Below are 24,269 nucleotides of genomic sequence, written 5' to 3'. Positions count from 1 at the left end.
ACACTTTGTAATTAAAAATAAATTGTGTTCGTGGTGTTAACTTCACACTTTTTTTCATTCAGTCAAGGAAATCATTTGGTCGGATTAACTTTGTCTTTTAATCTTATTCGGAGTATGACTATAAGTTTAAAATGCATTAACTCGAATGGACTGATATAAAACCTTCTAAAAAACACCTAATATAGGATTATCTGGACTTAAAGGCGTAGATATGTTGGTGAAACTTAATTAACCAGCAATTTTTTTTATATAAATAAATACACAAAGAAAAAATTATGAATAAAAAAAAATAGAGGTTGGCCGTAAACCATTTGACACAGTTCCTGAGCATTACCATCCTATAGTAAGTATGTGAAATCATTGAAATGTATAGCTATAATAATATATAGATATTACTATCGTCGTTGTAAGTTTACCGATATCTTTTTGGAAACCGTGTGTCCGTCAGTTTATATATAATTTAAATATGATACGTATAAGATACACAAATCAATAGACGTACATATCGCTTAAACGTTTTCCAGTGTTTTCTACAAGATGGACGAATAGATAAAAGATAGAAAAATGATGTGATTTTTGTAAATTACTCTAGTCCGAAGCGATCTAAAACAAAAATACAATAGGTACCTCTATCTTATTACTGTAGTTTATTGTGAGACACTTTATAAGATGCGTACCATAATATTATATTATAATTTATAATATAGGTAACTAGCTGTGTCCCCCGTGGATGGTTGTTTGCAAATAGCGGGGCTGTGGCTCGTGCAGTCGTGCACACGATTTGTTTATTTTATAAATATATATGAATTATGTTTCGGTCAAGGTATGAATAAACCAGTTAGGTAGGCGATCCGGTTAGGTTAGGTCCACACGCTGGTGGGTAATCACAAAATTACCTTGAAATTAAGCCTATAGCCTGGTCCTTGATGTACTCTTTCATTAAAAAAAAAAAAATCAAGAAAAGTTTCAGGGCACGAAGATTCCATTTTCACATGTATATATATATATATATAGCGTATATTTAGCACGTAAATATATGAATATAGAAGTATAGATATATTTAGATTGTTGAATTTTATTTCTCGGAACAATTCATATGTACACGTCGATATACCACACACAGAAGAAAAAAGTCAGGTTGCAGGTAGCTTGAAACCCACAGATTCTATCGCGGTCGGTCACGGGAATACCCGAGAAATACCCCATGCAATTATACGTAAGTAGGTTAGCTTTGGTTTTTAATTTTTCAAGAACTTCATACTTATTTTTTACTAACAAAAGTTGTACTAAAACATTCAGTAGACTGTCAGGCATAACAGTAAAAAATTTGGCGTCGATACGTTGAACGGTGTGGATTTGTATGCGCGACAAAAAATCGGGACTCGCTCTTATAGTATAGATTTGAGCAACACATTGAAGGAGTTTCTGATTTGAATTTCAGCGCAGAATAAAATGGACAAACAATGGTTATACATCCATTTTTATTTCTTAGCCTTTAGCTGACTCCAGATTATTAACCCCTCGTTGGCATCGCTGCAAAGACATGTAATTAATTTCATCTTCAACTATACTGTTCCTAGATAAGCGCATCCTCTTGGCACCATTTGTGGAGCGGTCGACGTTTGATTCCCTCTTTATGGGCATTATTAAACAATAAACAAAAATTATTCAAAATTAACAACTGAGACTATCATAACCAACAGCAACCTTACAATAAACAAACATATTATTATATTATTAATATGTTTATTTTTCTCCCGGACAGATGGCGCCGCTATTGTATTTTTGACTTCCAGATTTCCTACTTTTCCGGTGGATTTTCCTAAAATTTTTTTTCATAAAAACCTTGTCCTGACAATTATGAACACACAAAAAAAAAATAAGTCTAATTGGTCAAGCCGTTTCGGAGCCAAACCGTAACACAAAATCTGGACTTGCTTTTATAGTATGGAATATAGATTACTATATATTATATTATATTATATTATACACGTAGAGTGACGTTTTGAACTTACCAGTGACAATATTGTTTAGATTTTTATACGACTAATTAATTTTGGTATAATATAAATCAATTCATTTTTCATATGCCATGGTTACATTGTAACGTTATTATCATTAAAACGGTACAACATAGATAGCTATGAAAGTCTGGTAAATACAATTGTATTTAGTATTTATCCATCAGAATTAAATGCGAATTGTATCTCAAATGCCATTTTCGATAAAATTAAGTGTTGGGTCAAAAAGTTTATTTTAAACTAAATTGGCAACACATAGAATGTACTCCGCTCGAAAACATATTATTGAGCTTCGCAATAATTATTATCATCGACAAACAAATTATATATAAACGCGGTAGATGATAAAAGTTTCGACCAAATAGTATATAAAATATATTGTTATGTAAACGTTGCACGCAGAACAATATATTTTATGATAATAATTTTAAAAAAAAGAAGAAGTTATCATTATAGCTTGAATATCGTAACGCTGATATTTAGTATTACGCGGATGATAACGTTTTAGTTTCACCAGTAAATTACTATTATGTATAATAATTTTTTAACGCAAAATTATATTTTTATCAGGCGATTGTCATGTTATTTGTTTTATTGCAAATTGCAGTTTAGTTATTGACCTGGCCATACGGCTATTTATTTATTTTGATATATATGACTGTGGACGCTCTCACATTATAATATTTCATAATATTCATGTCCATATAATCAAAAAAAATAACTCATAAATAATTCTGTGAGCACTCCAAGTTTTGAAAAGTGTCCTTTAAACAACATATACAGTAGACCGAGCTCCATCCAAAATCGTTTTTGTAATGCAATCATTTATCATTGCATTTAAAATATTATAATAATAATTCGCACTGGCTTGCGCTTGGGAGAACTGAACGAGACGAATGATCAACACTTATTGGGCCACCATGTCCCCTGTGCTGTCCGTTCTGTTTTAAACATGCTTCGTACTATAACGATTAGTATTTTATGAATATTTTAGTAAAATATAGGTCAGACAATTCAATTTCAAGAAATAACCATCGTAAACGACGAATTTTCAGTTTGGCACGGTTTTCATAAATTATTACTTTTTGATTGTTTGTGGTTTTCGAATTCCCTTCGAGTATTTAAAAATATTTCGTCTCGTTGTATGATAGCAATTTTCTGTTTCTACTTATCAAAATATATTATTTCGACCAAAAAAGTAATTTGTTATAGAATTAAATCATTTTCACTTAAGTCTAGTCGAAAGTTTTATGTAATGGCAATTTTAATTGTCAAGTGACAAACTTAAATGCAATTTTTCGAAACGATGTTTAGCTAATTTTGAATAGATCCCCCTCTACAAACTTTGAACCATGTTCTTGCTGTATTTATAGTGTTCCGTTTACATGGTCGGAAGTAGAGAAACAATAGTTTCTATTGTTATTGTAGTTCGTACAAGGGAGGAAATTTAGAATAGGGATATTTTGGTTAGGTTCAAAATTTTGGGGGTGTATTCGTGTCCTTTTAAGTCAAACTGAGACAAAGTTTTCAGCTATTATGTAGTTTACTAATTGTTTAATTTGTTTTACAAGCCTAATTCAGTCATTCGGCCAACCGTTCAATTAAACATTTCAAACTATTTTATGGAAATGTTAGTATTATACAATAAATTGAAAAATATGTGTTTGCATGTCGGTTTAAAATCACATAGTTTATATTCAACACCCAGTAGGTGTACAATTTCAAATGTTAATGCATACCATTTAAATAATATTATAATTGTATAATTATTCAAAAGCATAACAAAATATGACGTCACCACAGCGAAAGATAACATCAAGTGTAACAAAAAAGCGTCTAACGAATTTCAAATAGTACCGAAAGACTTGTTCGTGTAAAATCGTATACATTAAGTGTGTATTACAAGCCATTGTTTGCAATTAAAACATTTGAATATTTAACACTTTATTTTTGTGGTATAATAAATATTATGCGCGTACAATATAACAGTGCGCGATTAATTGTTTTATATTATAATAATATATTATTATGCGAATGAAAATTAATTGTAATTAAATAAAGCAAACAATTAATGTTATAGGGGCTAATTTTTAATTGATAAAGATGTATCTCACCAAGTACAATTGTCAATTTGTATAGTATATTATTATCACCCAACATTATGGTATAGATTAAACAATCTAATGGAATTGTTTTTAGCTAATCATTAAATTGACGATTTTTGAATAACGCAGTAATAAATCAGTTCGTGGTAGAAGACTAAATTAATAACAAAAGCAATTTCAACAGCACACTAAGTTGAACTGTCTTGGATTCAACGTATCCTATGTCTCTCGGACAACTTGCCTATTTATGAATTAAAATTAATGATCTAAAATCCTCATCTTTGACTTGAACAACTAGGTATTATGAAATCTGTCTTACTTTAATCCAAAATAATACTGCGATTTTCTAAAATTAATCCCATTAATACCATGGGATTTTCTGTGACTAATATACCCACCTCACTGGTTATCGTAACGTTGACCTGATGTTAATAATCCATCTGAAAACTTTATCACAAACTCGTTTTGAACTGAAGAGTTTTTACAGCATAATGTTAATTCACTTAATGAACATATTATTTTATATTATACTCTCTAACGACTAATGCCAAGTACCCGTTTGAATAGAAAAAAAGTATTCATAAACAATATTATAGGTAATGTACAAGAAGAGTCGAATCAAATACGTAACATTTATATAAGTTTTTAACTTAGATATATATATAAGCTATAATAGTAATGTCGTTTAACTAAAGACTTACTAAAACGTGGTCCAACATAAATTAGGAAAATAAAATTGAATTAATTATCATAAACGCCTATAGGAAATGATATTATAACAAAACGTTAATAAAAAAGTATTATTTTATTAAATTCACTTTTATGAAAAATATGTATGTCGATGAGAGATCTAAAAAAATTATTTTGCTTCCTTTGGCTGAAAGAAAAATGCTTATTAATTTTTAAAAGCGATTCGAGCGAACTACAAATATACGAATTATGTCGCTGAATATCGGTATGCATTTTTTATTCGGAATCCGTTCATACAGTATAGGTACAATATAACGACTAAACGATTAACTACACATAAGTAATACTTATACTTATAAAGTCTGAGTGAATGGAAACGAAAAAGCGTACATAATATAAGCGGACAATCATCGGAAAATATGTAATCGACTGTCATTCTTCGTATCGTGTGCTTTATTAGCTTTTACAATAATGAACATGAACATAATATACGTGCAGAATACGCTCGCGCATATGAATAAGATGGTATTTATTTATTTATTTATTTACAGAGAAAAGAAACGCTATTTACAAAAGTCGTATTTAAATATAACAGTATAGGTACATTATAAATTAATAACTGCGTGTGTATACAGAGTATACGAATACATTATTATTTAAGGTTTGTGAATATAATATAAATGGGTACCTAAGTGAAACACAAGAAAACAGTATGAATATTAAAATCTAATGCACAATACGTAATTTCGTAACACTGTAAAATTAAATTATACCACATATTTGTTTGATATCATTAATATTACAATAAAATATATTATCTAAATTAGCAGAATATTACCTAATGGCATTTGCATGTTTGCTGGTGAGTTGATTGAATAATTAGACTGTATGTCTTGTAAGAAAACTGAGTTATTATCTCCGGTGTTTTTTTAATTGATTTGGAAATTACGTTTCGCTGATAAAGTTATAATTTACTTAATTATTAAGTATATCGAATGAAAAGTTTAAATTTCTATTAGAATTATTTCTAGTATTATATTTCTATTTCACTCGTGCTAACGATATATTATACTATTGTATTAATACACGACCCCACTATGACGACAACGGGGTTAACAAAACATCATAGGTGGGTATCTAGCATAAACATATTAATAATATGTCTATGTGAGTAATAATTTTATGTTATCAAAAATACTATTACCGTCGAACTACGAAAAAATTCTGTTTGATTGGTCGTTGTCCGTTGAAGACCAAATTGAATTAAAAATATTAACTTTCACATTATAAGCCGTTTTGTAATTCATCGTATGAGAATTCATTTTTTTGGCATTTACTTCAATAGATATTTAGGGGGGGGGGGGAAGGGTGAAATATTCAACAATATTAAATATACAATAGCTCATATTATGATATTGTTTAAAAATGAAAAATAAATATTTAAGATAATTTATTCTCTTGAAGAAAAAAATTTAAAAAATTCTCGATTATTTATTAATAGGTATAGTTGTTTAAAAGAGTAATGATTTCCATCGTATACGATTATAAATACGCTAAATAGATTTACAAATTTAAAAGTATAAATAATCTGATGAATATCTCGGTTTTTTTCGTTCTCGTCTTTATCGATTGGAACACGTGTATTAATATTATTACCATAGTCGTTTTTCTGCATGCGCAAAATAAAATGCACGACGAATATAATAGTATGTGTTTCGATATAATTTTACCATACCTATATATATACAGCCGACGCAAAGCTAAAACTAATACCATTACATAATATACTATAAGTGTATTATGTTAATTCTACCGGAAACTGTACGACGGATGTTAAAACTTCGAATCAAATAGATTTGGTTTTATTTCATTTATAATATATTTTTTTCGTAATTTTGCGATATTTTAAGTGAGCATTTTCTGCTCGACGTATCCGACAGTGTATTTTTTCCATAACTCTTAAAACCTAGCAACTTGCCCATCACTGCCACCGCCACCTCCGCCACCGCCACCGCCACCACCATCGCCTCCACCACCGCCTCCACCGCCGCCGCCGTCGCCACCACGACCACCACTACATCCAACCACCACCACATCCACCTCCTGTATATATATATACGCGCACACTGCGACCACCTCAGCCGCCGCCGCCGCCATCGCTATATACAACAACTGCACACGTGACCCAAACTATACTGGCCGCACTGTATATGCGGACGCCGAATAATAGCCCCCACACGCACACACGCCCGCGCACGTGGGGCGGCAACTTTAACGAGTGCCACAACGCGACCGGAATCCCTCCCGTCCGCCAAAAAGTTCTACTGCAATGATATACGACGTTAGTTGTTGGATATACGCGAAAACACTGCGGGTAATTTACAGCTCCGAACCGGGCGGTCCTCTTTTGCCGCTGCCGCCGCTTCTTCTTCTTCTTCTTCTTCTTCTTCTACTACTACTACACCGTATTCTGTACAGCTCGCAGGTCACCGACTATTGCCACCGCCGCCGCCGCCGCCGCCGCCACCTCTGCAGTTACCGCGACCGTGGTTTTGACGTTTTCACGCAGTTCAACTTTTCACAACTCCATTAAATCAGTGTCCCTCCACTTTGTCCGAGAATTTTATATGGGACCCCTCGGCCCGCGACCCTCCGGCCGCCCACCCCCTCCGGACCGACCGCAACAGCCACTATATATACTCGATCGCACTTTTCACTTCCTGTGTCGTCGCCGCCGCCGCCGCCGTAAAAACCTCTCCACCGCGAGCCAACACCGTTTTAAATTATTGTTATACGATTCACGTGTGCTAGGAGTTTAACACGGTTTTTGTTTGGCCAAACTATATACCGCGTACCACGTACTTGTATACAATGCGAGTGTACAGCGGAAAACTACGCAACAGTGGTCGGTGTGTGTGTGTGTGTGTGTGTGTGTGTTGTAGCCCGCGGTCACTGGGAAGCCTTTTATTGTCGTCACATCGAAGGAGTTGAGTTGAAAAACACTTTATATACAGTTTCGTATATATCATTTATATATTATTGCAAAGTGATTTACGCCGCGCGTTTACCAGTCGAAAAAAGTACCGCATTATATTATTATCATATTCATTTTTATAACATTACATTTTACACATAGGTATATACAGGGTGATCCACCAAGCGTATTCGCCGTTCCTGTTCTCCTTCAATAATGCGGTTATTCAAAATATGATTTTTGGCATTTTCAAAATAACCATATTATTTTCAAATTTTTGAAGATTATTCGTACTGCGCGAGGAGTGTCTCGTGTGGACTTTTGTTTTTTGATTGAGGACCCACCATTAATACTGTGAAATGTAAATTATTGTTTAGCGAATAGTTTTTCTGAAAATGTTGATGTATCCGAATCAAAATTCCCTCGAGTAGTTTTTGAGTTACTTAACTTTGTGTACAAGTCCATTACTGTAGGTTTGGAAGATATTATATAAGGACTATTATCCTTAGTATGATCATTTTAATAACTGAGAAACTTCTACCTTACATTTTGAATTAGGTACATCACAATTTTCAAAATATTATTCACGGTGAAAAGGGGGAGGGGGGTTCCAATTGAAAAGCAGAAGTTTGTATCGCCACAGGACACTCTTAAAGTAGTACGAAAAAATTCAGAATTTTAAAATATTACCTTTGTGTATAATATTTAAAAGTTCCAAATATCAGAATTTGAATATATTAATTGCTATAGCAATAAATGGGGGTGAGCAGCTTGGTGAATCATTCTGTATATTCACGTACGTTGTTAGAAATAAAATACTTATACTATTTTAACGTAACAAATCACATCGATCTTTTTCTTTTAGTTTTTTTTTTTTTTTGTTCTACTTCTGTAATTGATTAATCGTTATATACTTATAGTTTTATGAAATCTAAGTGTTATAATTAAATCTATATGTTATATATATGGGCGTTGGGCAGTTAAAAGTTTCGAAAAACAACGGTAAATCGTAGAAATGTTGAACGTCAATAATTCAAATTCCTTAGTGACTCCTACAAATACTCGTTAGGTATTGAAACTATATTATTAGGTATTCAGAATATGTTGTCAACTAAAACAGTTTTTCGTTTTTCGACCGTCCGATGTGCGTCAATGTTCGTATTTGAATGGATAAAAAATATTGTTGAAAACATTGTCAACGGTGGTTAAATATTATAAGCAAAACGTGTTGTGGGCATAAAATATAAAAGAAATATATAATACCTAATATTTTAATAAAACAATTATTAGAACTGGAATTATATTTAGCCAAATCTCAACAATTGTTCAACGAGATTTTGAATTAAAGGACGCGATGCGACGCTAATCTGTTTTAATTATACAATTGTTTATTTCAAAAGCCAAACCCCATAACGACATTTCTAACAAAAATGTTTCCTCTTCATAGAATATTCTTCGGCAAAACGCCACCGATAAATGTTATGCACACAATAATTATTAAATCTGATAGTCATTTCAAGGCACGTGGACGAAACAAAATTGTTTGGATTATTAAACATTAATTTAGTAGTTTCTTATTATAAAGTTAACATACTTTTTGTATTACTGTAGTTAAGACTAGTCGATTTTTTTTTTTTTTATCGAGTTCTGCAGCAGTAAGATTTCACTAATTACTGACCTGTATGGTATTATGTTTTGTTCAGCAGATAAAAAGTTACTATTTAGTTACTAAATGCTTAAAACGATTAATTGTTAAACTCAAAAAAAAATACTTTTTAAGTAATCGCTAAAATTAATTTATAATGTTTTACTTTTAAAAAAAAAACATTTTGACACAAATATGTTTATAATATAATACACAATATTATACTAAACTATTTAATTATGGAACATGAAAATTATTTATAAGTTTAATGTTTATACGCTGCTACACGTCTCTCGCTAAAACGTTATTAATTTTTATGTAAACTTTTATATCCAAAAACAAACAAACTTAATTTTTCAAAGAACAATTATTAAAAATATCGTTTTTAAAATAAAAATGTCGCTCTGCTGTACATTTGGTGTCTAGAGGAGTCACTGTAATATATGTGATAAATTTGAATTCAATGATATAAAATCATTGTATCCAAAAAACGATTCTGAGCAAATACGGTCTGTCAGTCCATAATATTACTAATTATTAATACTAACTATAACATATTGTGATTAAAGTAATTTAATTTCTATTGGACATTAGTACTATAGTAGGTCAAAACAATTTTTGCCGAAACTCTTCGTTTGGAAACATCAATGTGTGTAAAATATAATAAAATAATTTAAAAAAATTAAAGTACCCGGGAATCATATTTTTTTATCACGACAAAATAATTATAATTGTAATTTCTCGTTTAAATATCTAATTTCGTGTCCAATTTGAAATTAAAATGTGTATACAAAAAAACTGTGTTTTTACATTTTTTAGATTTTTTGGTTACAATTTAAAATATTTATGAGGAACCTCGAATTAAATTTTTAAATTTTAGATTCTGAGCGAAGCGATGAATGTATTGATTTTATGATGATGTGTGTTTTTTTTTTATTTTTTATTTTTTATTTTTGTGTCTATTATCATCTTTTAGGACAGTAAAAATGCTTGAATTTTCTTCAACAGTAACTTCTATAATGTGAAAGTGAATCTAGTTGGTTCTTTGGGGGTCAAAAGTAAAAATTTCTCAGTAGTTTTCAAAAGCGTCATGAAAACAATAGAAACATTTTTCGAGAAAATCGATTTTGGTTTTTGGTGCAACTCTAAAACAAATGATCGTAGGTACATGAAATTTTGACTGAACGTTTATATAAGCATTTTCAATACACCATAACGTTTTCCAAATATTTTGACTTATTTTGAGCTGTTTACGGACATTGTCAGTTTTCAATTTTTTTAGTTTTTTTTTCTATAAATATCAATAAAATTTTATTTGTTGGGTAAAAAAGCGTGAAAATTTAATATAAGGCTCCTGATATATCGTTATAATAGCACTTGAAAAATATTAAAAATACATAAGCACAATTTTTTTATAAGTATTTAAACTTCGAATTTATAATTTAATAATTATTTTGTAGTTAAAATGTTATAAAATGTTCAACTTTTATAGCTAAGGATTGAAAATTTAAAACAAGGTTCGACGTAAATAGGTTATGTATAAATTACTTTATTCACAATAATATCATCAAATATACTTGGAAATATCATAGGCAGACCGACCGTTTTCGCTCAAAATCAATGTGAATATTATATCATTGAATTCAAATTTAACACCATCCATTACAGTGACTCACTTGTAACCTACTGTATAGCAGAGTGACATCCACTTACCCACCTTTTTAGCTATTTAAATTGAACATTTTATATTTTAACTACTTTTTTTCAAGATTTTGATGAATTTGGTAAACATTTGTAATTTAAATACAAACCAAAAAAAAATCGTGCCTATATAATATATCTTTAATATTTTTCAACTGTTATATTACAATTTTAAGCATTTCGAAAAAACTTAAAAAAAAGTATTGACACTTAATTTAATAAAAATATAAATCAAAAATAATTTTAAATTTTAAATGTCTACAGCTCAAAATATTCTGAAAAGGTAAATGTGTATAGAATATGGTATATTATAAGTATTCGAGTATCTTGTGTAGAAATGGGTAAAATAAATATTTGGTGAAAATGTCATGTTTAATATTTTTGAATTATATCAAAATAATTAAACCGGTTTATGAGAATATGTTAATTTACGGATGAATATTCAATGTCTAACTTCAAACGCTCATAAAAAATTAATTTGACTTTTCAGGAAACATTTTTTATAAATCTAGAAAAACTTATGAAATATTAAATTTTCAAATTTTAGATATATTAAATGTTAATGAATTTCCAATTCAAAATAATGTGCAAAATGTTCGTGATTTTAATAAATGTTGTTAAATGTTTAACTGATGCTCATAGAAAATTATTATGGATTTACGCTTAATTAATTTTTCGATTTATGGGGTACCTACATGTTATTAAATATGTTTATTACTTATATATTATTTAAATATGTTTTTGACCAAATGAAAATTTTTTTTATGTCTTTAAATAGCTCAAAAAGAATCAAAATAATGAAAATGTATAGAAAATTCTAATTTAAACATTCGGTGAACATTTTTTATGATATGTCTATGGTTATTTTTTTCAGAGTTACATAAAAAACCAAATTTATTTTTTGAAAACTAGTTAAGGGTAAAATTCTTGGTTTTTCTATAATTTTTAGTTTGTTTTCCTGGCGTTTTTTAAAACTATTTTGAATTTTTACTTTTGACCCCTCAAAAATTACATTCATTTCATTTCGAGAAAAGATGTTGAAGTAGAAAACCAAAGCACATTTAGTTTTTATGCCCTAAAAGGTGATGACAGACAAACAAAAAAAAAAAAACCCACATCATTGTAAAATGCAATACATAGGTCCTCTCAGAATTTAGAACGCAAATAAGCAGTTAAACGGAGTTTGTATTTAACTTTTTTTTTATGTTATTCAATTTTCACATAGTTTGTTGTGCATTTGCGCATAAATATTTTAAATCAGTAAATTAAATATTTTATATAGCAATATAAAGTAATACTTTTTTCGCGATAAACAAATATCTAGAAGCTTGAAATTTGCATGGTTAAAAAATAAATACAAAATATAAATGTTACCATATTTTTTCCGTTTGTAAAACGATTGTAAATATTAAACTAAATAGAGTTGAATGCTTAGAGATTTAGTAGAAATACATTTATCAATATTTAAATTAAATTTGTAATCTTCGTTGCACAATCTATTTAATATACTATGTAGTGTGAAAAATAAATAAATGACAGCGCTTATAAAGTTTTACAATTTTTAACTTTGTGCAACGTGTTTCAAAGCCAAAATTTAGTTGAACAAAATATATAACCAAATTCAATAATATTGAAACGTTTAACTATCTTTCCAAAATTATCGGTACTTCGAGTACATGCTTTTAATAATATTGTTAGTCGTGTAAAATTCCCGAGTGTAATCCAATTGATGTTACACAACAGTATAGGCTGTCGAACGATTGTAAAACTTGAAACTTAAAACCCGTCATCACGAGGTTTGTTCAAGTTTGTAATACAGACCATCAATATAAAATCTAAAAAACTAAGACCGGGGAAATACGGCGGTTTAAAATAACAGACATGTAAACTAATATTTTTGGTTTTTCTTTCCGTCTAATAAATGATCTAATTTTTAACCGTAAGTTATTATTATAAGGGTTGTTAATATAAAATTATCAAGACGATATTCATTTTCAGTTTCTGGTTTCCGTGTATAAAATAATATATGTCTAAAGAGTGATACGGTGACTAGGCAATTTCGGAAAGAGTAGCATCGGCTTTCACGTATATAGTAATCTGACCCGACGTGGTATTATTCCAAGCAAATACTTCATTGTTGTTGATGAGTTTGCTGAATATTTAATTTCAAATTTTTACAGGGTAATTCACCAAGCAAGCTCACCTCCGTTTTATCCGTGAGCTGTGAATTTAATTAAATTTCAATTTTTGTAATTCGAACGTATACTTCAGAACGAAATGACATTACTTTCATGTTCCATACCATTCAAACGTTTATAATTTTCCAAAATAACTAATTGCTAATAGGTTGATATTGATTTTCATAATGGCGTTTAAATAATCATTATCACCATATTATTTTCTAATCTCCTCTCGTGGATATTATCTTCAGCACACACGGTTTAACATCCTGTAAACCAATATCATAAACTTAAAAATGTTCAATAACATTATCTGTTGATCGATATTTCCTCTGAAAAGTGTGGTTTTCATTTTTGAAAATATATCATATTTTCAATCTCTATACAGGACAATTTTTAAATAGCTAGAAAATCCAAGTAGGTATTTGATAATAATATGGTTTTTAAATGTATGCATTATTAAGAATTCTAAAATTCAAAATTTATTCGAACAAATTTACAACTGAACGCGCGTCGTTTAACAGACTGACCCTGTATATTGATCTTTGGCGTTACAAAATGGTTTGGATAAAAACCAGTCGGCGGAAAATTGCAATAATTGTACTTTGAACGTGGGCATTGGAAATTATAAATCCGAATTCTCTACCACATTAAAATAAATACAAAATATAAATTCTATAATATCACATCCAAACCTAAAAAACCGATTATTCGTCCTTTTCAAATAACTTAATTCCTATAATATGTACATTCATGGATATTTTATAGGGTCTTCAAACGAATGAATAACAAATAGTTATGCCATAAATGTAATTTTATCGTACACGAAATTTCGTTTTATTGTTCTGGTTAATTTAAAGTTTATTACTTTGCGATATGCTTCCACTGTACTTGTAATGGAATAATATTGGATACATTTATTTTTAATTTTAAAATTGGATAGAGACGCAGATACCACAAAGCACTCGAATTACATTCGCTGCTATATCGATCCAAGTACTTAGATATTTCTTATTTTAATAGGATAAGCTCGTCCGTGTAGTATAATTCAGCTTTAAACTCTTGAACGTACATATATACAGGACATTTCTCGAGTAGTGTGTAATTGGATATTGATTCAATTAATGTCTAATAAGTTATTCCAAAACTAAATAACATTGAATATAGGTATATACATACCTATTACCTATGTATATTATGAAACAAATTGTATTATTTTTATCTAATCAGAAACTTTTGTATGAATTTACATAAGTTGAAGGTAACAAATATAGTGAAATACACTATGACAAATTCTGGATACGTCATCAAAATTACATAGGTAAAATATTTCTTTGACACAGAAAATAATGAACAAAAATAAGAAAATGTCAAATGCCTAAAAACAGTTTAAAATTAGTCTAAATGTTTTGAAAATTTCATCGGTTAAGAAAATGTTAATTTAAGTTTAATAGTAGAATACTTCAATGTTTTAATATAAAATTATTTCGAATAATTACAAAATAATGAAAATTGGTTACCTATTGAAAATGTTTATAATATATTTGAATACACAAATCGTACAATTGCAATATAATACGATCATAACAGAATGATGTATGCGGCTTTATGCTAAACTATTTATTTTTTATTTCCAGTAAATGGGCTTGAAAGGATTCATATGGTAATTAATCAAGTCAAAGGTATTAAACATTTTACGAATATTAAACTAGAAAATAATTTGCTAATTTTCATGATTTTGAATATCATAAAAATGTAAACATTAAACGCTTATAAACAAATATTATTTCCTTTATTCCGTAATTTGTTTTTTTCACCGATCATTTTGAAAATAACTTTTGAGAAGTACCTAAATATTAACTTTTGGACCCCAAAAGTACAAACTTATTCCAATTTTAGATAGCTTTAACCACCATCAAAGTTGTAGATAAAAGAAGTTTTGCTGCTCTTAAAAGCTAAAGGTTACGTCAAACACAGAACAAAAATTACACATTGAAAACCCAATACATTCATCGCTCCACTCAAAATCCGAAAATGAATTGTCTACTTATTTATGTCTATAATTTGATTTTATAATATTATATGAACTTAAGTCTCATATATTTTAGTATATACACTATAAATATTTATACACTGCTGTTGACGAATAATATTGTTAATTTTTTATAATTGTTTTGTATGTCGATTTTATTGCTAAGTGCTTTTTACCTAAATTTAAGTTAAACATTATTTTGAAACTATAATAATTCATACGTTTTTCATAAAATGATTTATTTTTATAATAATTACATTTACAAATTGTATTTAAATAAAAGGAATTTTCACATTTCTAACATTCAGCCATGTTGAAGTTAATATAAATAATACAATTTCATTAATATTCTTATCTCTGGGGTTCATCAATTATTAACTGTGATGTGGTAAAATGGAATACATATTATAACACATATAACATTGTGTTCTCATCTAGAAACTTCGTAATCAGTTTTGTTAAATTACGTAATAATTTAAGTACATATTAATTTGAAGGTCCGTAGGGTTTTTAAACTAACGTAGTATTATGTAAACGATGTTATACATATTTACAGACATGAACAACCCGTGTACATGTAGGTACAACATAAACCTGATACTGAAAATATTACCATAATTTAATTTTTTAAAAGTTTCAAACAGTTTACAGTTATTAATTGTAGCCTTATTATATAGGTACTGATAATGTGTAAAATAAAAATTGGTGCCCAAATCTAAACCTAACCTAACCATAAGTTAAACTATCAATTATTATTTGATGTGACTGTGTACGAAAAACATTTCTGAAATTCATATTTTATTTATCTACTCGACAAATAATATTAGGTGTGTAGTTATTGAACTTTTCAATTAATATTTAAATAAATTAAAAATCGTATAATGTATAATATTTTGGATTTATATATTATGTTTATTATAAATCTTCATTTTTTTTAAGACTTGGTGCGTTTTTTTACGATGGATAAAAAATTATTGATTCAATAACAATAATATGCACATTTATATTTTATATTAAAACATTTTTCAAGATAAGATGGTGTTTGAATGGGTAGGTACTATAATCTATATATTATTATAACACGTCAATTTAGAATTTTATATAACTCACTGAATTCATCAACTTTTTTAATTCATATTGTTTCCCAAACAATCAAGAAACATATAACACTTGAGTTTAGTGTCATTGATACTATCGCATCATTACATTTCACTCAGAATTTTTGTGGAAATGGCATCGTTGATAATTTTCTCGTATACAAACATAACACGTCACATCCAATTCTTAGCTATATTATCACGACGTTACCTTGTATAACAGTCTTATACACTCATAATAAATGCACCTATATATCTTAGTTATTTCGTCGCGTGCAGTGATCTATGAATTAATGTAAAACGAAAATAAATGATTTTGGATAAAACGCGTATTATTATAGTAATTGTTTATATTTTATGTTGTACACTTATATGATGCAGACGTCAGTTTTTAGGTGAAAATATTGCCACACCTGTTTGATTATTAAATTGAATGCGGGAACAATGTAAGCTAAATTCGTTAAGTTGTTTTCTTCGATTTTGAATATAACAGAAGAATATTATAGTAAATGGTAATATTAAATAATATTATGCTCAAACTAATGACGTACGCATGCATTATGTATTGTGATGTACCTATATTGCCTACTCATCACGCCGTGTTAAAAATAATTTAAAGCTATAATAATAATATTAGACCTAGGCACCATAATATTATATTGTTTTTTCTTGAAATTATACAACTGATTTAAGTGTATTGTTCCACGGGGTATTTAAAAATTAAGTTTTAAAAATGATCAACTTTTAAATAATAATTGTTTGTTCATAAAAAGTTTATTACTTAGATTATAATATTATTTGACTAAATAATGCTATGTGACGATTAAGTCTCGTGGAGTCTGGGATAATTATTTTCTAGATCACAAGTAAATAAATTATAGGTATGATGCCGGTTCTATTAAAGTAGAAAGTTTTATAATAGTTATTACCAGGTCGTTGTGCAAATATGAAGTTGATATAAACAAAACAACTATCGTAATCTAGAATAAAAACTAACTCTTTTTTTTTTTTGTTATTTATACAATTTTATTTAAACCAAACATGACTACAACACAAATTGTAGAAAAAAACACCACTTAAGTAACTTAGTAGTATATACTATTATACGCATGTCTGTAATAATATTATATGAAATAGTTAGCCAATGCTAAACGTATCTATAACGGTATTGGCGTTTTTTTGGTGACAGAAAAAAACAATAAACAAAGTGCCGTAAAAACAATATATACGACGTAGGTATACGGTACCACTTAGGTACGCACCATAAATACGGTCAACGGTGAAATGGTCCAAAATTAAAATACACATATCACACGCACACTGTATAATAATAATACCCTCAACAAAACTTTATGGATGGAAAAAAAAAGAATACAGTAAGCGAAACAGGAGGTGTTACTTTATTAAAAATGTCCGACTACGACGAAATCATGTCAACGTCAACGTACAAGATTATAATAATATTAAACTGAAAGCTTATTTCGACGAATACTGAACTAATTAATACTAAGAAAAATCTATATTATTTAGAGTTATTAAGTTTGATCTGTTGTTACCTACGGCAGCGGTTCCCAAACTTTTAGGATCACGGAACCCTTAGGAAATAGTTTGTGTTTTGCGGAACCCTAGTGTCTTTACTTCCAACTCAACCCCATTTTTTCAATGAAAATTTTATTTATTTAAATAACAAACATTTATTTTTTAATTATCACAAATATTTATTTTTAAAAAATTATAATTAATTAGATTTTTGTTTAGTTTCATTGTTTGATTTATAATATTTTTAAAATTAGGTTTTATATCTGACACTTGAATTCGTAGGTCTGGAGCGGCATTCAATCTATTTCTGTATTTATTTTTTGTATACGCATAAGAGGAAAAACCAGCCTCACAACGGTAGGTTGTTACGAAAGGTAATAGAGTAAAAATAGCTTTTTCAACTAGAGATGGGTACTCGTCCTTAAGTTCAATCCAAAATTCGTTTAAAGATCCAGATTCAAATTTCTGTTTTAAATGTGACATGCTTTTAATTTCAATTAACTGCTCATATTCGAGCATGGATGACATTGCAGGTTTTTTTTTGTTCACAAAAGGATTTTGTATCCAATCAACGTCATTATTAGTAGCAGGAAAATACTGAGACAATGATTTTTCGAGGTTTTCCAAATGTTCGATAACAATTTTTTTAATATTAGTTGTTAGCTGCGATTCGTTTTCCTTTAAAAAATCCATCAAGAGAGGAAAACATTCAAAATTATTCTCATTTACACATGCAATCCAAAAGTTAAGTTTGTTTCTAAATGCTATATTTTTGTCTCTGACCACGAATGTTGTTATTGTTTTTCCTTGCAAAGACTTGTTAACTTCATTCAGTTTACTGAATATGTCTGCGAGATAAGCTAATTTTATAAGCCATTGGTCATCATGTAATAACTCGACATAACTCATAGATATAGACAGATTTTGTCCCGAAAAAAAAATCTTTAAATCATCGCGCAGTTCAAACAACCTACTTAGAACCTTTCCTCTTGAAAGCCATCTGACTTCAGTGTGAAGAAGAAGTGAATAATGCTGACTACCCATTTCTTCACATACTTTTTTAAAAAGTCTAGACTGGAGTGGACGACTCTTAATATAGTTTACAATACATACAGCCTCGTTAAGAACTTGTTTTAACTCCAATGGCATTTTCTTACTAACAAGAGCGTGGCGATGTAAAACGCAATGACTACTGTGACATTTTGGTGCGACATTTTTTATTCTTGTCACGGTTCCTTTAATTTTTCCAACCATAGCTGCAGCTCCATCACTACATACATCGATACATTTAACCCAATCAACCTGATGTTTATTCATATAACTATCGATGACTTTAAAAATTTCTTCACCTGTGGTATTTGTGTCCAAAGGAGTACAGAGCAATAAATCTTCTTCGATAGATGTTTCAAAAATATACCTCACGAAAACAAGCAGTATTGAAAGTCCAGCAACGTCAGTACTTTCGTCAAGTTGAATAGCAAACATGTTACAACTGTTCAACCTGTTTATTAGTTGATCTTCAATATGGTCCGATATTTTATGTATCCGATCAGATATAGTGTTGTTGGAGCATTGAACAGTTGCAATTTTCTTAGCAGCCTCTTCTCCAATCATGCAGCGAACTATTTCAGTCATACATGGTTTAATTAGAGACTCAGCAATTGTATGTGGTTTACCAGCACGAGCAATGCTGTAACTCAAAATAAATGATGCTTCTGTTGCATTTTCACTGTCGTTTTTCGCGTATTTATGTAAGGCAGACAAGCTGCTATTATGTTCTTCTTTACGTTTTTTAAAATAGCCCATTTCCTTGTTCATCAAATTTGGATGGTTGGTTTCGAGGTGTCGTTTAAGTTTTGCAGGTGCCAAAGAACTGTTCTGAAGAATTACATTACAAATAACACATTGTCCATCAGGTCTTTTTGCAGTACCAACAGGAATAAATCCAAATTGAAGGTAGGATTCATCGTATTTTCTCTTTTTTGAAGGTTTTAACTCAATAATTTCAGGTACAACTATACTTTTTTCCGAAATATTACTATGAGAATTATTTTCCATGACATTAGTAATCTAAAATAAATTAAATAATAATAATGATAATATAATATTATATTATATAATTATAATAATTTCTTACCGAACAACTAGGAATAACATCTTTCAATATAACTTGTTGAGATTCTATTGTTGATGAAGACGCCACAGTCTCATCAATATTATTATTTGTTGATGAAGACGCCACAGTCTCATCAATATTATTACTTGTTGTTTTGGCCAACAACCGTCCTGTTCTAAGCCAATTGTGCATGGCAAACTTTTTATTTGTACTTATGTTGTATTTATAATAAATAATAATTAATAACGGAGTAACAACGTACACTAAGTATGTCGTATGACAACTATATGCCAACTGAATCATAATCTCTTAATTTTAACTCATTACGATTACGGATATAATGTATCAATCGTATCGAACGCGAACGCGTGCACATAAGTTATTTTTATAAGTTATCGCACAATTTACTGGCAATCGCGTTGACACGCTTATCTAATTCTACAAATCTACATCGTTAACGTAATGTCAACGTTTATAGGTATATAAGTGTTATAATTTTATTCTGTTCAATTTCAAGTACATACAACAAATATTTAAGAACGATATTATACTATAATAACTATTATTTAGACTTTAGGTGAACTTTTTTTAAATAATATAAAATAATATTTTTTATATAAATAATCCAAATATAATATGAAATAATTTTCTCAACATCACATATACATCTGACGGAACCCTTGAGATAGTCCGGCGGAACCCTAGGGTTCCGCGGAACACACTTTGGGAAACGCTGACCTACGGTGTCATTGACTACGCGATTAGAAGCATTTTTATTATTTTAAGCAAAATACAATATTATAATATGTTTTTAGTTAAAATAAGCGTTTTAATCCATAATAATATAATAACGTTTTTTTTTTCATTTGAAAATGCAAGTAATTACATTGGAAAATTTTATAAGTCCTTTGAAAAGGTCCATGAAAAATATTCCATCGTAACACCCGATTAATAAACATATTTTATTAGTTGTATTTACTAAGAGATATTATAACATGTGCAGGTTAAATTGACAATCGTTCATGTTATAACATTATTATATCAGCGGCGTACAAGCTTAATTGTTATTTTTTCGACATTTTATAACGTTCGAACCACGCACAGTATAATAAATATAAGTACAAAAGTCTTGGGAATTCAATATTAATGCAATCGATTTTTATGGCATTACCATATTGAAAATGTTTAACATTATATTTTATATTCGGAATGGTAATACATGATAAGAATACTAATGAAATTATAGAAAATTTATATTATTAAGTTATTAAACTTTTCTTAGAACGTTAATCGAAATCAAATGAATTATTTTAGATTCTGAATAGAGCGATGGGCGTATTGATTTTACAATGTTGTATATTTTTGTGTCCGAAGTCAATTTTTGGATACCTAAAATGCTCTGGTCATCATGGAATTTTCTTGTTTAAAATTGGATCTAGCTGGTACTTATGTGGTGTCAAAGTTGAAAAATCTCAGTAAATTTTAAAATAACCGGAAAAAACTAAAAAACAAAATATACCAAACATAATGCTTTGCTAAAATATTATTATTATTAATAGAATAAAGTTGTTTGATAACCTTGAATACGAAAAAGTTGGACCATGTTCGGTCAGAACTCATTTTTTCACCGTGTACAATGATTTATCATTGAATTAAAGTTTTACACAATAAAATTACATATAAGAACAAAATAAGATACACAATTATAATGGATGCTCAATAATAATGTACACACGACTGCTACTATTGTACATCGGAGTGGTTACCTCACTTTCCCTAATTTTTTTTTAGGTATTTACCTAGTGTACATTTATTACACATATTATGATCATTTTTTTATTTTGTTCATTTTATTCATTTGCTATAAAGGTTTATTAGTTATTACTTTTGTAGTTGACTACTCTGTCAAATTTAAAATGTCGTGTAGTGGGTATACCTTCCATTTTTGTAGATTTGACGAAACAGTTCGTTAAATATATAAGAACTACCCACACCACTAGCACCACTTAGTATTAGTTTCAATTTATACATACTTAGTACCAATGTAATTGATGTTTGTAGCTCAGTAAATGCACCTTATTATTGTAAACATTTTGCACATCAATAATTACAATAATAATTGCCAATTAAGTACCCATGTAAAACGTTTAGTTTGGTGTTACCATTTTTTTTTCTAAGTGGTATTTTTATATTTTTAGACTTTAGGCGTTACAATAACTATTTCGTTATAAATACCTTTACCGACATTATTTTTTTTCGTGGATAACTTATCTTATAATATGATAATATCGTCTTTGTAGTAACACTGTTAATTCAAATGTGTTTCTCAATGTATTACATGCGAACAAAGAAATAATAAAAAAAAATTAAAATTATTTCCATTAAATATAATATCTATATATGTTACATAACATTAAGTGATAAAAGACTATGGTTCGATCAGTTCAGTGTCTGGTCGGGTGGCTTAATAAATAGCATCGAGATCACAACATTAAAACGATTCCGTTTAGTTTATCCGAAAAACGGCCGAGAGATTGTTTTATAAAGCTGGCGCGTGCTCGTCACATAATAATAACATCATCATCGGTTTTTAACGTTTTACTCGATTTTTTCGGTAACCGTAAGAAACATTCCACATCAGCTGCAAAGGAGTACCGTACGAAAATAAAAAAAACCTTTCGATGTATTCACCATCGCGAAAAAAACGAATAACATCGTTACAAAACCAAATCATCCCTCGCTCCATTCGGAATCAAACATTTTTATACAGTTTGAACTAATCATCCCCGTCGTAACAAAACATCAAGTTTACTATACCATTATTACAATAAGAACACGATGTATTTTCAGAGTTGCACTGTCGTTATCATATTATTATACAGCAGGGGTATCCAAACCGCGACTCGCGTGCGGCTCACGTCTTTATAGTAAGACGCAAACAATTTTAACTATTATAACAAACAAATATATAAAATGTTATTTAATAATATAATAGACATTATATTATGAAGACAAACTCATCCCGTAGAAAATATATTTCATATTACATCACTGTATGTTTTTACATTCTATCGAGGACTAAGCTGATAATATAATGGACTGGAAAAGACAGTGTGGGCAGGCGACGGGGGAAGTCCCGCAAAAGGTCCCTCTGTTATCATCAAAACTGGGAATTGAATGTTTTCAGTGCTAACGGTGGTTTTATTTGGAGTCACGTTTGTATCTCAGTTCCTGTTTTATGCAGATGGCGTTGTAAACCCTCAGTGCCCATTGCAGTTTGCCCTCCGCACTTGCATATTGTACGTCATGCATTCGGGGCCACTGATCAGCTGCTCGTTTTCAGTCCATTACAATATCTTAGCCCGTGGTTTTTATAATGATTCGCATCTTACACACATTTCATTACATTTGATATCTTATATATTATCTTATTTACGATAGTCGAGAACCTGGAGTTTTCCCGGTCGTGGCTCTCACAAATTTTTCATAATATTGTGGCGACTCTCTCGTCGCTGTTATATTATTATAGTATTACGATGAATGACACAAGACACCTAAGTCCTGGTGACGTAAAATCACATTTTGTGCGTATAATCGACGCGGTATAATGTAAATTATAATGACGCGGACGGCTTTCTATCCGATTGGAATATCTATTATCCCAGGAACGTGGCACTTCACACGTAAATGGTTGGGACAAGCGGAAACCAATATTAATTATTATCAAAAATCCACTGTAGCACATTGACACGCGAGAAAATTGGTTTTCGGCGGAACCTAAGCGTCTCTAACATCAATAAAATAATGACGATAATAACTATATTGTAATAATAATAGCAAGTATTTCGGCCCACGTCATATCGGGGAATGTGACCCGCACTAATCGAATATTATGTACGGCAAGCGACAGTTTCCAAAATTTGAAAGAACCGGAGAAGATCGATTGGGGAGTATAAACAGTATAATATTATTAAAATAGTGCATTAAAATGTAAATGAAAAGCAAAATATGTATACGACTCGTTTGTGCATATTTCTATAGTGTATAAACCGGTTAAGAATAAAATAATTGATGGTCTCCAGTAGCTAGCTGGTCTCGTGGAGATCCGGCACCGGGACGATATCGTTATGATGTTATTATCCAGGTTAACTATATGTAGGTATTCATTA

General features: G+C 29.7%; 2 protein-coding genes across 2 annotated transcripts in view; both read right to left on the bottom strand.

Moving 5' to 3' along the window:
* Positions 1-24,269, bottom strand: part of LOC132945872 (inactive tyrosine-protein kinase 7) — a 244,087-nt gene that overhangs the window by 101,839 nt on the left and 117,979 nt on the right. The window lies entirely within an intron of this gene.
* LOC132945968 (zinc finger BED domain-containing protein 5-like) lies at positions 6,776-20,292 on the bottom strand. Its single transcript, XM_061015822.1, has 3 exons — positions 20,122-20,292; positions 18,354-20,054; positions 6,776-6,919 (listed from the first exon to the last, which is right to left on the bottom strand). Exons 1-3 carry the CDS (start codon positions 20,290-20,292, stop codon positions 6,776-6,778), a joined length of 2,016 nt encoding a protein of 671 aa, XP_060871805.1.

The sequence above is a fragment of the Metopolophium dirhodum genome, chromosome 5, assembly GCF_019925205.1.
Source record: "Metopolophium dirhodum isolate CAU chromosome 5, ASM1992520v1, whole genome shotgun sequence".
NCBI lineage: Eukaryota > Metazoa > Arthropoda > Insecta > Hemiptera > Aphididae > Metopolophium > Metopolophium dirhodum.
The sequence above is the reverse complement of the archived record's forward strand: the minus strand, read 5'-3'. Positions and strand labels throughout refer to the sequence as shown.